This window comes from Brienomyrus brachyistius, chromosome 13 (assembly GCF_023856365.1).
Source record: "Brienomyrus brachyistius isolate T26 chromosome 13, BBRACH_0.4, whole genome shotgun sequence".
In the NCBI taxonomy this organism is placed as follows: domain Eukaryota; kingdom Metazoa; phylum Chordata; class Actinopteri; order Osteoglossiformes; family Mormyridae; genus Brienomyrus; species Brienomyrus brachyistius.
Window position 1 is genome coordinate 128,041 of NC_064545.1, and position 15,828 is coordinate 143,868.

General features: G+C 43.9%; 2 protein-coding genes across 2 annotated transcripts; both read left to right on the plus strand.

The window, feature by feature from the left end:
* Positions 1-3,440: 3,440 nt before the first annotated feature.
* Positions 3,441-6,613, plus strand: LOC125706006 (complexin-3-like). Its single transcript, XM_048972419.1, has 3 exons — positions 3,441-3,750; positions 5,591-5,678; positions 5,787-6,613. Exons 1-3 carry the CDS (start codon positions 3,593-3,595, stop codon positions 6,006-6,008), a joined length of 468 nt encoding a protein of 155 aa, XP_048828376.1. The 5' UTR covers positions 3,441-3,592; the 3' UTR covers positions 6,009-6,613.
* A 1,264-nt stretch (positions 6,614-7,877) lies between these two features.
* On the plus strand, positions 7,878-9,976 carry LOC125706664 (growth arrest-specific protein 1-like). The gene has a single exon (XM_048973431.1). It carries the CDS (start codon positions 8,505-8,507, stop codon positions 9,276-9,278), a length of 774 nt encoding a protein of 257 aa, XP_048829388.1. The 5' UTR covers positions 7,878-8,504; the 3' UTR covers positions 9,279-9,976.
* Positions 9,977-15,828: the final 5,852 nt, after the last annotated feature.

Consider the following 15,828-nt stretch of genomic DNA (forward strand, 5'->3'; position numbering starts at 1 on the left):
TCAACCTTCATACCTGGCACAAGGATCTCCGTTTTCCCAGAGGAGCCGCGATCCCTAATAACGATCACAGTCATCACCATTTATTATCGAAAGCTGATGTTACTTCTGTGTGCTTTCTGCCCATGAGTCAAGAAATAGTTATATTATCGTTCTGTCTGTGGAAATTCTTAATTAAAAACACAGAAAGAAAACTTGATAATCATATCAAGTTTTTTTGTAAAAATTTGACGTGAATGAGAAATCAGAAGTTTCCTAAACTTCCAGTGTGTTTATGAAATATGGTTGTGTCACTCAGAGGCAGGTAAGGTATGTGGATGTTTTTACTAAGGCAGTGTGTCCAGGCTGTGTGTTGACACGGCCTTTCCTGATCCTCTGTGTGTCAGGTGGTATGTCTGCTCTCAGCCTCCCAGCAGACAGGTTACTCGCCTCCAAACTGGGTTGAGGAGAAAGCCGGAACGTGGTGATATTCAGAGATTACCTGTTTGTGGATGTATGCTGTAATATCACCATTTGGATTCACTACTTAACTGAAGGAATATGGGTTGAATTAATGAATGCCTGATAAAATGCCAAACCCAAATGTGTTCTGGGTGCCAGGAGAAAAGTCAAAACCACTTCTCCTTTATGCGTGTTTCTGAGCGTACCTGATGATTAATTAACAGAGCTCCACAAACATGCAGCTGTGAAGAAGAACGCATCGTGGTGTTAATCCTGAAGACATCACCAGAATCTCCTCCAAAACCTAGATCAATGACTTGGTGAAAAATAATAGTTTTTTTTTCTATGTCATTTCTATGCACTAAGGCTTAAGAGATTTGTTAGTGGAGTTAGACCGTTTGTGATGTCACAATGGAATTTGTGGGAAGCTTGTCATCAAGCCAGACATCTGTTTTCAGGGAACATTCTACCTGTTCCAAGCATTGCCGGGCTCCTGCTCCCATCCCCAATGCAAATCCAATCAATGATCTCTGATACCAATGGCTTGGCCATACCTCAGCCTGCCTTTCCCCTTTGACCCAGAGCAAACTCCATTCAGATGGATCTGCTCTGCCATGGTCCTGCTGAGAAATTCACCTATGGACTATAGCAAAAGAACGGCCGTCAGTCCGCATCTCAAGCTTGGATGTGATTTGAATGGGGTGTGGGGGGGGGTGAAAGTGAACAGTTTCTCTTGGGACGTCAACAGAGGTACGTCTACCTTTTTAATGTCTTGCTTGTGAAACAAATGACCTTGCTCTTGCCTTATCTCCAGACACCAAACATCAAGAAGAGAGTGAGGGAGGGGTCAGAAATTAAGGATAGTACATACTGCCAATGAGGCTCTTCAAGTCAACAAGAATAAAATGAATTACTACACAATGGAAAAGGATTCAAAATTTTAAATGATGGCAGAAAACGGCACTGTTTCTGATATTGTGTTCAACGTCCTCCGTTTCATAGCCCTTATCAGCAGGAAGGCATTGTTGACAGACTGACGAGTAGCTCTTCCCGTCACCCTTCCGCTGGGATCCATTAGAGCACCATCAACACTGCCAGGTGCTCTTCGATTCCCCTGCCATAATTGGGCCTTTCTTTGGCAGTACTCAGACCTTTGCAAACCCTGGTTTTAAACCCATCTCAAGATATTTTTGTGGACTCTAATTTTTCTCCATTGTAGTGGGGGTGGTAGATAGTCCTGCCACTTGTCATAAACTGTGCCAGCCCCCAGCCTGCTGTCCACATCTGCAGGCTTTGCTCACTCTTCTCGTCCTGTAATGGGCTTTCAGACCAGCTATCCAACTGTTCCCAGAATTACCCATGTTTGTGTACCTGCCTATTAGAGTATTGAGACGTATTTTTGCCGACGTAAGGCGCATGTTTGCCCATATGCTTCCGGTGTATTCGTATGCCAGCCTGTTTGTGCATGATCTTTGCATGTGAGATAATCTATGTATTTATCCATGTATTTTTTTTTCTTTTGTCTGTGTGCTTATGGTGAGCTACTTGAACTTTACCCCATGATTAATTCGACCTCATGGGAGTTTTACTTACAGAAAAACGTTCTGAGGGCAGAAGAAAAAAATGATTTGTTCCGAGAGATAACCGATCAAATTGTGGAGGAGGTGTGGCCAAGACATCTGATTGGCTGGTCCCAACTCCTTTAGTTGCTCAGACCCTCCTCCTCTACAATCTGATTGGTTCAGAGAGATAATCAATCATTTTTCCTTCTGCCCCCAGAACATTTTTGCATGGGTAAACCTCCCATGAACTGAATGCAATGCTCCCAGACTGAATATAATGGGAAAAAAATGCTTCATGAAGAATATGAGGCCCTTGGGAAAGGAGGGATGTGCACCTGTCATTGGATGGTTTTTCAATCTGCCAGCCTGCTTGGGTGTCTTATGCACACTTAAGCAATCAGGTAAATGTCGATGTTTATAAAGACGAAGGCTGCCTGGACGTCAAAAATCAAGCACACTTAAGTGAGGCTCTGCAATCAGCTCTGAAAAGTTACCAAGGGGGGCATGGACACCAATATTCATGCACCAGTGGATACTGTGACCCTAATACTGACTTTCGGGAGACTCGCACTCTGTGCCAGTTGAAGCCCATGTGCTGCCCTAGACAAGCCTCACTGCCGACACTGGGAACACCACCGCCCTAGGGTCAAAGACATTGGAAATATTGTCCCCCCCCTCTCAGATGGCAGTGGTGTAAATGATGGTCCTGGCTTTTCATTTTACTTGTACAAAGACTGAGATGAACTGCCTAAATCAAAATCAGTCCCTCCTTTCCCAACCAACAAACAAATATTTTAAAATACTGTAAATCATTACACCAGTTACTGTAAACGCTGAAGAAAATTTTAGCGTCCCACGTTATGTGTTTCTCTATTTGTCTCTTTCAAAGTGCAATCGCCTCGATCATTTCGCTTAGTCTAAACACGATTACACGATGGATTGTTCACAACGCAAATATTGCTTTCCTCAGTCCTAAGTCCCGTCTGCCTGTCAGAAACAGCAATACCAACTTTCATGCATCTAGCGTAACACTCAGGCTTTCGTATTCTCGCGCTCTGGCAAGAAATCTTATGACAAATGTATATTATTCCATCATAAACGCAAAAATATTGCTACATTAAAACCGTTGAGTTATTTTGCAAAATCTGCAGACTATAATACGACAAAACTGTTACATGCATGTTAATGCGTATGCAGATTTGTCTCGAATTGAAAATCTCACTCCAGCCAGCTGAGTGAAGTTGACAACCCTGCATATGGTATTGGATAGAGAGTCCAAATTGGAAAGAAAGGAGGGAAAAACGTTGAGTCAAATCTGCTTATTCCATCCCTCATCCAGTGAAGCCCCCCCGTCTGAAAGGAGCTGTCCGCCACAGACGGTGCTGAGCGCTCCCCTCCCCACCATCTCTAAGGCAGCATTGCATGGACAGTAATATCTGTTTCAACTTTCTTCTTCTTAATGGTGGTCTTTAATTAAATTAGCTCCAGAACGCGAAGATTTTCATTCCAAAAAAATTGGTAAAACACAGTGGTTTTGTACCTGTAACTAGAGGAGACTCTTGGAAAAGGATTATTATAAAATCCATTATAGTATGTCTTTTATAATAAAACACGTGGTGGGGGGACCGCTTAAAACACTAACTGGCGGCTTGGAGGAAGAAGAAATTGAAGGTGAGAAGTCTGAGGGTGCAGCGAAAGGAAGAACGGAGGAGGAGTACGAGGCGATCCAGCAGCAGATAGTGGATGAGAAGTAAGTGCGGGGTGTTTGCCGGGTCTCTGGCGATTTGCGGACAGTGACATGTGCAGTCGCTGGTTATATGCTCATACACCTCTTCGCAGATAAATGCTTGCTTTGCGCTCTACATTGGAACTATTATAGGCTACGCGTTTATGGGACTTCCGCTCCTTTTCACTGCTGGGTTTGTAGTAACATGAACAAAATCATTGTGCGAATATTAGTGTTATATCTCCTGTGGAGTGAGTTCACAGCGCTGCCTGTTGATTAATGTGATCCTAAGGTGTCTTTGAAAAGCGCTTATAAACAAAATGTATTACATTATTATTGTTATTTTGTTGTTGTTTTTTCAGTTATACTAAAATATGCGTTTCAGATAACTAGATCTATAATTAAGGTATGAAAAATACACCGATTTCTGATAAGACTGCCTTTTGGAATAGCAGGCGCAACTTATCGATCATTCCGGATCTTTTTCATTTCTTATCCAACTAAGTAATTTAGATATTGGTTGTAGTGCAGTAGTTTCCAGTACCTACTAACTTTAGAGTTTAGACTTTTAATTTTATTTGAATCGACTATTCAACCTTTCTATGTCGCGATAAGGCGCCCACATAAGTTGCCGCTTAAAATAAGATATACGGCGTAAAATTAGGTATGAGGTTAAATAAATAAGTAGATTAATAATAATAATAATAATAATAATAATAATAATAATAAAACGTCAGGGGCAGCCAGTTTCCCTTTGACTGGGACGGGGGCCCGGAGGTGACGCTCTCCTACAGCGCCACATGCGGCTAGGAGCGGTACTGTTCCCAAGCTCTAGCTCGTGGACAGTACCCAACCCCCTTGGCAAATTCTATTGTGGGAGAACCTCATTTTCCTCGGCGAACTTCATCGCATGGCATACTGTATACCCAACATGCTACACTGTGACAGTTCAATGGGGGTACATTTAAACGGTTCAGTTTTGAGGGGAAAAAAGCGAGTACCTTGGAGAGTGGCAGCTAACCCATAGAACAGTTTACTGTACATAACAAGCATTTAGCCTTGTTAGCGTGTGCTGCCAAGCCTAAACTTATTATTGTGCTGTTGCTTTATAGTGAGCCCTGATGGAGACCTGTTATATAGACACACTGTAACTGACATGAGGTAAAAATACCCAGAGGCGACTGGTAACCCTGCACCCCTTATCGTGATTGCACAAAAATGAGTGGAGTAACCACTGTCCACTCAGCAAAATTTAAAGATCATTTTCTATTCATGCAGTATTTATAAATCCTATTGAAATACCCATCAATTCAAGGATAAACATCTCAATTTCAGGATCAATATAAGTACAGTAGTTGTCCCCGACTGCCCTCTGCTGGTTGTGTATCGTTTGCGCATTTAAATAAATATGAAAGTGTAAGATCACTGGACAGAACACATTTAGTTCCTTATTCTGTTATTATGTATGAAAATTATGTTTTTAAAGTATCTCATTATATAGCAGCTAGACAAAGGAACACTTTACGGTTGTTTTGGGTGATAACTGTGGATCTCCCCTGACTATCTGGAATTTCAATCTCTGCAGCAAGATACTAACCAAAAGATGTAAATACTAGGAAGCTGCATCAACATTTTTTTACTTGAGAGATGAAACTGAACTAGTAAAAATGTCTTCCTTGCAAAGCAAGATAGAAAATGCAAAACAAAAAAGCACATGTGTATTTCGTATCAGTGACATATCTTCGGAGGATTACTCTTGATTCCACGTTCCGTTTCTCAACAGATATCGCTGCGTTTTATATGCAGATGATCCTGTATGACTAAAATGACTTGCAGAACCTGTGAGTATAATGTGTGTCCCCAGGAAGGAGCGGGAAGTCAACTTTGCGCAGAAGAAAGCAGAACGTGCCGCTGTTAGGACTCACTTCCGAGACAAATACAGGCTGACGCAGGTTAATGACGCATTTATCACTCTTTTGCATTTTCTTTATTTTCCCTGCAAATGCTGTGCAACTGCCCACAATTAGTTGCTTTTTGCATCTCTGCTTCCTTCCTTCTAGAATGATTTGGACGTGGCCCAGATCCAGGAGGGAGGGGAGGTGCAACTGCCCACTGATCTGGCCAAAATGATCGCCGAGGACAACCGAGAAGAGGAACACAAGCAGTCCATCATCGGCCAACTGAGCAACATCCAGAACATGGACCTGGACGAGCTGAAGGACAAGGCGCAGGCCAGCATAGAGGACCTCAAGCAGTGCGCAGAGAAGTGCTCTGTCATGTAATCCCACCCGAAAGACACCTGCACCATCATGTTCCCTGACCTGCATCCTGTAACAAATATCATGATCCTATTTTGCCGTTTAGCAGACTGTGATGTCTGAAATACCACCGTAATGCGTCTAAACTTCTCGTCTTTGTAAACTCTCTATGGCTGATTGTAGGACTGAGTGCTTTACATCAGGTCTTTACTGGGAATTTACCGTGTCACCTCACCTGCATTGGAGAAACGTCTGCACATACATCACTCATACGAAGTTGAACATATAGAGAATTTTAGCTGCTTTTAAAGTACTTATTTATATCACTTTGTGTATTCAGCCTGATTTGCCAAAGCATAAAATGAGTGTATATGTCATCCAAACGACTTCTGCGTGGTCTTTTTGTGTCCCCTGCATATCAACCCACCCTCCGCCCCTTAGATCCCACTCTATCTCCCCATTTTAGTAACGTTTTTGTGTTTTTAGTTGATGTGATATGTGCTTTGTGCTTGTGCCGCAGGATTAATACTGTTGTAATAGTTACGTGTTTGTTACTGTTTCATACATAGTACTTGCTCTGTCCATATTCAGAGTCAATTAAAAAAGGACATTTTTATTTGTAGTAGCCATTTCCATTATTGGAAGATGAAGAAGGAAGGATAATTTTGTGTTAGGAAAATGATTTACCACTAATCTGGGCCCTGAATAAATTTTGTGGGGGGCAGAACCAAAGAGGGAGATGGAGAAGCATAAATTTTCGATTTGTTTGTCATATTGTCATTTCACACTGAACTGTTGTTTTCGTACTTCCGTGATTTTCAATGGACTATAAAATCATGAAGCATTTAAAATAACGACGATTATTTGTTTCTACATTTTGATGATGTTATATTAAATATGAACACCAGGGGGCGGTACCACAGTAGCGTGACGATTTAGACATATTGCATACAGCATCAGCGTAGGAGTACAGAAATCGTGAGTCATTGACTGTCCGGTACTTGTTAAATCTGACATACAGTCACCCAACTGCCAGAGTGAGATTATGTCCCATGTTTCACAGAAGGGTGAAGGTTTGAATCTTAGTTTTGCAAACAGACAGACACCCTTAGTGTTGCTGTGTGTGTTTTTTTCATCAATTTCGGTGGTTAGAGGGATCAAGGTAGTTTCCATATCAATGGAAGAGGGCCTGTTTCCATTGGCAGTTTTCAAGTGCAGCATGAAAGGAAAGCGCTGTAAAATACATTGATGCTGAAGCCCTCCTCTATACGCTGGCTGCAAGGCGTGAACAATCTTTGGGTTCGAAAGACACTGGGCCAAAGCATGGCCAGTCCGACACAAAGGGGGGTAACAGGCCAGAAAATACTATTCTCTCCCATTCAGTCCTATCAATCAGAGCTTAAAAGCCCAACAGCATGGGGGGAGTGAGCGAGAGGGTAAAGTGCAAAGAGGGCAGTCGGGGTCGTGACGCACCACTCCTTTTTAAAATTTATTTTTGCAATTACCTCGCTGTAAGACGTTTTGCGCCTGGATTTATCGTTAAACAGAAACACATTTGCCTTCCTTTGGAGCGGAGAGGGTCCACATGCGAGCCTCTAGCTCTGTAATGCCGTCTGTTGCCTGTTATTCGGCCTCCTTGCGTTACTTTGGCACCAACATTTTATCTGACAAAAGGAGAGAATTTAAGGAGACCACACAGGCTGCGAGTTCTATTAAAAATATAAAATATGAACATTTTATCCTCTGTGACATGCAGATTGCCAAAAAAACCCATAGTTGCTATGGAAATGAATCCCACGTCTGACTCCTCAACGTCGGCCAATCCTCGGGCACCCCTATAAATGAGAGGGGGAGGAAAAACTTATCCCTTCTTTTTTCGGGGGGGGGGGGGGTGGATGACAGCAAGAGGCTTAACGAGGCGTGAAGCGTAACCGTGCAAGGGACAAAGGCGCAGGTAGGGGGAGAAATAGCGAAAGTTAGGAGCGGGAGAGAAAGTAGGGGGAGATGAAAAACAGAATGGAGAGAGATGGACGTGCCGCGGTGAGAAAATGCACAGTCCGAAACCCATAAAACCGAAACAAATCGGTGTTTTCTACTCATGACAGGGTACGGTGACGTGGACAATGCCGGATAGACTGAGAAGTTTTCTTTCTTTTTCGTTTTCTTTTTTAAGATGAAGTTCATCCCCGCTCTCCTTTTTTTGCCTGGGAGTCGTAGTGTTTGGATGAGGTGGAAATCCTGCACAGCACTACAGGGTTTTATCGTATCCTGACCGCCGGTGAGTTACACTCCTGCAACAAGCTCGTCTTTTGTGCTACAAACTGTCAAACCGTGCAACGCGCTGCAAGAGAGAAGCCCAATCTTACCCCCAGTATAAATGGGCTTGCTTTTTTTTCGCTTGTACTTTTAATATAAATGCAGGATGTCGCCAAGGTTATCGAAAAAGTTGTGGACGTGGGGATTTCTAAAGTGAAAGTTGGCTGTTCTGTGAAATAGCGCGGCTGCATCGGGGAAGGAAACATGACAAATTGGTTCTGCGCCCTGGCGATTTTCGGCTGGGTGCTGGTAGCCCTCGATGCCCATTATGTCTGTTGGCAGGCGCTTCTTCGGTGTCAGCAAGAAAAAGACTGCGAACTAGCCTACAACCAGTACCTAGCGGCATGTGAAGCTAATATTAGGGGGAATCGACGTCAATGTCCCAGTCACTGCATCAGTGCCTTGGTAAGACTAAATCAGACTCGCAACGGGCCAGATCTGGAAACATGTGACTGCGGCCAAGACATACAATGTAGGAGGGCGAAACGGGCGATCGAGCCTTGCCTTCCAAGAAGACATCCTGGAGACGCCTCGGGAATAGGATGCACCGAAGCCCGCCAGCGGTGTGAGGAAGAGTCCAACTGCAACTCCAAACTAACCGCCTACCTGTCCAACTGTGGCCAGTTATTCAATGGCAGGAGATGCACGACAAGGTGCAGGACCACAATCCAACAGATGCTCTTAATTCCCAGCGGGATGTTGCTGAACCGTTGCGTGTGCGACGGCGTGGAGAGACCTTTCTGCGAGGTGGTGAAGGACAACATGCGCAAACTCTGCTCTTTTGGGGATAAAGGCGTCTCCACGTCGTACGGGGAGATGGACGATGTGTACGAGGATGAGGACTATGAAATGAAGTCGGAGAGAGAGGACACGCAGTCCGATTCGGGGGTCCCTCTGTCCGGTGCCTCCAAGTTGCCTTCTTGCCTTATTTTGTTGCATTTGGCGATGTTAATATTCTACTGGTGCAGACATTTCTGAAATTGCATGGAGTAATACGGAAAACGTAGATGGAAGACGGCTTATTAAATTTGTGTGAATGGTACTTGATGATAAATATTTTGGAAATGGATTATCATATGAAACGAGGATATCCTTTTGCGTGTGTGTGGGGATTTGCATAGATCACAGTTGAGGACCGAATTGTCCCCGAAGTGTAGTAAAGCTTAAATTTCCCTATACATTCGGGGACATCTTTTGAGGTCAACATTTGGATAACCTAAATTTTCATAAAAACCTGTGAATACAATCAAAAAAAGTAAAAATGCCAAAAGTCTTGTATTTTGGTTGGTTACTTATATTAAAGCTTAGGGATGGATAGAGGTTACGGGTGTCGTGATTGGGATAAGGGTTTTTTCCCATATTAATGAATGGACGGTCCCCATTTAGATAGGTATACCAACATGTGTGTGTGTGTGGTAAAGTATGTTGTCGTACAGTGTGGAAAGTGGGTTTTAGCATATTCAGTCCATCGGACAACCTTCTATTACCCTGCATTAAGAAAAATAGTTACTTGAAGTGAATGTAACTCCTGTTCTTATTGGAACAAACATATAAATCACTGCGCACGTTGTTTCATTGTATGTGTTGCTCTTTTATATATGTTGTGTTTTGCTTAATCGTCTTATGTTGTCCTTGGGACTTTATTAGACTTTAGATAAACACGGGAGCGTTCCCCATTTCCGTTTGCTCTCCTCTTCATTCTAGCGCCCGTCCTTTGTGAGCATCTCACTTCAAATATTTGGGGTGAATCGCGAGAGAACAGGCGAGGTTCTGGGATCAAGTAGTTAAATTAACTGAAGTGCTCCTCCAGCAGTCGCCCACCCTTCCTCCATCTCTCCTACTTTCTTTAACAATTGACCCACTGCCCCTCCTTACTCTGCCTTTTCATCGTTTGGGGCCGCTGATTACCATGAGTGTTTAGTGAGATGTTTGCGTCGAGCTCCCTTTTCATTTACACAATGAAAGATATTTTAAATATATAAAAATATATAACTTGTTTTTATGAGTGTGGCTGAATTTGCCAAAACACGGAACATACTTAGCAATGACCAACATAAACTCGATGATTTTATAATGTAGCCTAGAGTTATGATTAAAGCGTTTAAAACAATAAACTAGCTAACCAACCAACTAACTCATTAAAAAATGAAACCCCCTACTCTAGTAAGGCTCGTGAATGGTCTCGTGCCCTGCCGACTTTGCTGTTAGTACAACTTTATCAGGCTAGCCCTTCGTTTAAAACTGCAATCAGCTCTTGATGGCTTATCTGCGCAATTTTTGCACTAAACTAAACATTGGCCAAAAAACGAAGGAACCCTCCATAACATGCGATGCTGATTTAAATCATCTTTAAAAGCACATAATGTGTGGTTCACTATTTCCATAAAGATGAACCAGACCCTGATTAGTGGTTTAATCAGCCCTGTGGATGACTGACAACACCATCATGGCAGCTAATTAACACCACAGCTAGCAAAAGGCCCGATTTCATTGTATTTACACGTCTTCGAAGTGAATTAAACCGCCTGGCTTGATTAGCCGCCATCCCCCCCACCCCCCAGTCTATGCTTGCAAAGCATATCTCACATGCTCTATAAATTTGCCCCCTTCACTGGTGAATGGTGAAAGAATGCAGAGTTATGGAGCTGACCCCCCCGGCTCGGCTCCAGGATGGATGACTGGAGCAACATCCATATGATTTAAGATTTTGGTTTTTCGAGACCGGATGCCTATAGGGGATCCCTACAACAAAATCTCCTTTATGCTACCATTTGAGCACCGACGCACTAAAATTACTGCCGTTTCGTTCGTCGCTGTTTTCCTACCCGTTCGTGAGTTACATAGCATACTTTTATCTGATCCGCATGGTTTGGCAACACCGACCTTGTTTTATGTATCGCAGTATTAGCGTTGTGATTTAGGAAGTTTTTTTCCTATTTGTATTATAGCACCAACTGGCGATAGAATGCCCCTAGCCAGCCAGATGCCAGATATATATCTTAAAAATTGTAAGAGATTAATGTGCGTGGTTAATGGGGGAAAACGCCATCGAAGCGGTGATTAGTTGTCAGTTTTTCCATTATTTGTGTATAAATACGCCCATCGCATTATTATTGCATCTGGTGAAATAGTAGTGTAGGCATACTTTGTTTATGGATACCAAGCCTTTAGTTTTATGTATTAATATTATAAAATTGCAGTTTGCTTTAAAGCAAACATGTTTTTGGATAGCTGAAGTAGTTCTCATTATGCACTTAAATATATAGCTGTGGGTTTCATTTGGAAATATTAACTATGCTGTACCAGTCGGTATACTGATAGGATTTACTGGTCTAAACTGGTTTGGAAACAAATGAATGTTTGCGTTTTACAACTGGTTTAGGTTATCCATCCGTTTAAAACTACGAGGAAATGGCTTCCTGGAGCTGGGGTTGACAAGAGTAAATTTCTGCCAGTCTGTGGTTTAGTGTGGAAAAGAAACTCTATTCGCAGTTGCCCGCAAATCCATGGGGGCGCTTTCTCACTGCGAGTACATGCTGGATAGGGACATACGGCGCTGGTCTGCTCGCTTTACCCTTTGCACTGACTTCCCTCGGTTTTGTTTTGCTGTAATGTGTAGGAATACACTGGGGTAGTAAACAGCGCCACATGTTTAGCGTTCTCCTGACTTTTTTTAAGCACTTTGCTGTAATATAACACCCAGTGTGGTACAGCCTTTAAGACGCTAGAGTCAGCAGAACCAAACATTTACTAAGTTGTCAGGTATCCAGCTAACCGTTTGCAGAAGCTGTTATTTTTTAATTGTTGCTTTCCATAGTTACACTCCAGTGAAACACGGCCACGCTTAGTCATAATAGTTATATCTAGCTGGATCTCACATTTCGTTCAGCAGTGGGGCTGTGAAGCATATTGACGCGAGTTGATTTAATTTTCTTTGGAAGAATAAAACATCTCAGATTGCTCTTATGGACCCTGAGACCTCTGCTCAGCTTCTGGGAACCGAGTCAAAAACAACATCAGCAGAGGACCCTGAAATACGGGGAGGGGGATTAACTGTACCCGCGCTGTGCAAGAACCCATTTTTAAAAAATTCATTTAGTCAAATGTTTTATTTCTTCCTGAAACCAACTGCAGATGAAGCACCACAGGAGAAGCCTGGATTCCTCTTCTTCTAGCACAATGTCCTATTCATGCTTACAGAATATCCCCAGGCTGAGTGATTGTGGTGTGTATCAGTGGGGGCTTGAGTAGGACCTTTATGGTTCTTCCAGGATTAACCCCCCCCCCCCCCCCCCCCCCCAACGTATAACTTTGCCTCTCAACCCAAATATCTTGGCCTCATTAATTGTATCAACATACCCAAAGAAGAGGGAACAGGAGAAGGGGATGCTGAAGAGCTCTTCATGGAATTGTGGTGAAACTGAGGCCAATTAAAATCCTGAGGGGAGGGGGCCCATGAGGGGGGTTGGGAGGATAATAGCACAGAGCCTCTCTTGTTTACATGCTATCTCGCAGTGCCTTCCCTCGCCTGGTTATGCTACCTGACAGACCCTTCCCACGAGCAGCTGGTAACTGACGTGAATGGAGGATCACTCCGAGGCTGTCGATTCAGCTCAGATCTCACACTGCCATTCAGGGTGTCCTCCTCAGGGCACTGCATGCCTGGGGGGCATGTTCTCACGACTATACCCCACTTGTGCACGCTACCTCTTTTGCCAGTCATGCTGAAGTTAACTGGCACAGATACTCAGTCTCGACCGTCACACTTGGGTCTCTGTCCCCTGTATCTCATCTCTAGCCACAGTGCAGCCCCTCCTCTGCTCATTCTGCCGGTTTCTCTTGGCCCCAGTGTTTCTAAGCAACCCTTTCGTTTAATTTTTTTTTTTCTTCAGTCCTTCAATTATGCCTTAGACCTGAAAAGGGTTGTACTCCACTCGCAAAACAAAACTGATAAACAAAAATGTTGATTAAAAGCCTGTAAAAATTAATAGCAAATTGCGGCCCTGAGACTTTAATTAATGTATTAATGAGCTGCAGCCATTGCCAAATCTTGAAGAGTGATCTCCTCTTTCTTTTGTTTATCACTCATATTACTTATCCATTGGTATTGGCACAGTATCAGTTTGTGTCCTCACTTAATAGCATTATCTTGCATACATATCTTCACTTTTTTATACACCGATACTGCATAATCTAACCCTAAATGCATCCCCAAGAAATGCATTGCCCCTCCCCCCTTTACAATCCCCAGTCAAAAATTCTGGACTCCTCTGCTGCTTCTACATTATATGTCCCAAATAATCTGTCATTGAGGATGTCATGCTGTCTTAATGAAACTGAATAGAATCGTTTTGGCTTCGAGAGGAGTGGCAGGGGTTAACGTGGGGGCAGGCCAGGAGGTCAGGGGCTTGGATTCGCTTCAGCCTGACAAGATTTACTCGTGGGACTGCACAGCGAGAGAGCAGAGGAAGGCGGCGGCCAAGCGCAGAGCGGGGACACGCGATTATGGCACCCCCGCTGAGAATGCCGAAAGATGAAGGGAAAGCTCTTAAATGAGTAAAGATGGTCCAAAGATGTGAAGCAGTGGCTTATATTTGACTGGTAGAGGTGAGCCAGACGTGTGAAGAATGGTACGAGAGTTGAATGACAAGCTCCTGTTTTACCAGAAACTGATACCACTTCACTGGTTCAAAGTTGTAAAACATAGTTTTCATCACGAGACAATTTGCAAAAGCGCAGTAAGCCAACGGCACACCTACTTAGCAATGATTTCACATGGAGCGCGAGTGAGAGGGACAGTGTTAGAAATCTGCTCTAAGCACAATTCACCCTTTTACTTGCTCATGTCTTTACCACCGTTTCTCAAAGCAACTCATTCCAGCTTCCAGTTGGGTCCTGCAGAACAAATAAAGAAGCCCACTGTTCTTTTTTATTAATCCATCCATCCATTTTTACCAGATGATGTCTCTGTATGTGTTTATTTTGTTATTCTCCACAAAGTAACACCACATACAAATTATAACACTACACAAGAACACTGGATTGCAGTGGCAGTAATCAGTATTGAAACAGAACCAAGAAAAACAGGCATCAGCGGTACCAAAACTTAACTGCACAACACAAACCAAAGATCGGCAAACGCGCACCCACCACCCCCCCCCCCCCCCCCAATCGCCCCGGCCCTGTTAACAAACCCAGCAGACCATCTTCCGCAGCATCTAAACCAATCACACAAAATCCCTCACTAACAGAAGCCTGTTGTTAACCACACTAGAGTTCCAGACTTGGTAGTATTATGCTAAAATATGATTGGTTGTACCAGTACTGGGAGTGGAGGATGGGTTGTGCAGATGAGGTCACCACATTAGAACTCAAATTCAATTAAAGCCCTTAAAGTGGCGGCGCCATCTGGTTCCCATACACACATGGCCCACGTCTGCCATAGAGTGTAGAATGAGATCATTATAAGGCATCTGAGTTTATTGAGATACCAATAAAAGATCACAGGTAAGGGGCTAAAAGCCTTCAGCATTAATGGCTCTCTCTAGCCATTGGTGTGACTTGCTCTGAATCTGCTGTGTGGCAAACTATATTGGTTAGTATGGTGAATACATAGAGTCTTTTTTTGCTGGTAGTGGAATCATTGTGTGGAATCACCACAATGGCCATGACACCACATTTATGTAAAAATAAAACCCAAACACAGAAATAGACCTTGGCCATGCTTCCCTTGGCCATCCTGGGTGGAAATGCAGTTAGTTTCCCAGACCTTCACCGGACAAGCTTTCTTCAAAACCCTTAGCTACTCACGTTGCCTGTAAATCTTTTAACTTTGCTTGTGTTTTGTAGCTCCTCTGAGAGGAGTATCTCAGACTGAAGGAGCGCTGGAGTGGCGTCGGCTCGCTGTGGGCCTAAGCCTGCCGAGGGGCGAACGACGACCTGAATGGGATTCTGGGTACTTACACAATCAAAGGCCTGTGTGGGGTGAAGCCAGATCTCGAGGGGCTTTAATCTGGCTGCTGTGCCGTGGCACAAACCCCTATTACTGCAGGCGGAGGAGCAGGCCGCTATTCAAACAGCACTCCGCTAGAAAGATAATAGTTTTCATTTGTTTCCAGCATAGAATAACACTGAGAAATGAACTGTGCGCCTGGGAATGGGAACCATATGGCAGGGCCTGCATACCACACACATGCATTGGCACATAGTTCATCCAGAGCTTAAACCCACATCTGGCTCCTGATTCTTTCTCCACCAGGGCCATCTTCCAGATGAGATCATGTGGAGCCAGAGCTAATAAAACCGCAGCCTGGCGCGAGGGGAGGCCTCTCTGTAGGGATGGGGAGGCAGACAGAGGCAGCCAGCCAGAGGGCCTCGGCCAGCCCCCCCCCCCTGCCTCTGACAGCCAGCTTTGGGAACACTTTCACTCAGCTCTTCCGTGATTGACATATGTGCCGCTTCAGTTCCTGGGGAGGAGGCTTGTCTGTTTGTAAGCTGTTTTCACAACGGCGCGCGTCTCCCGCCACAC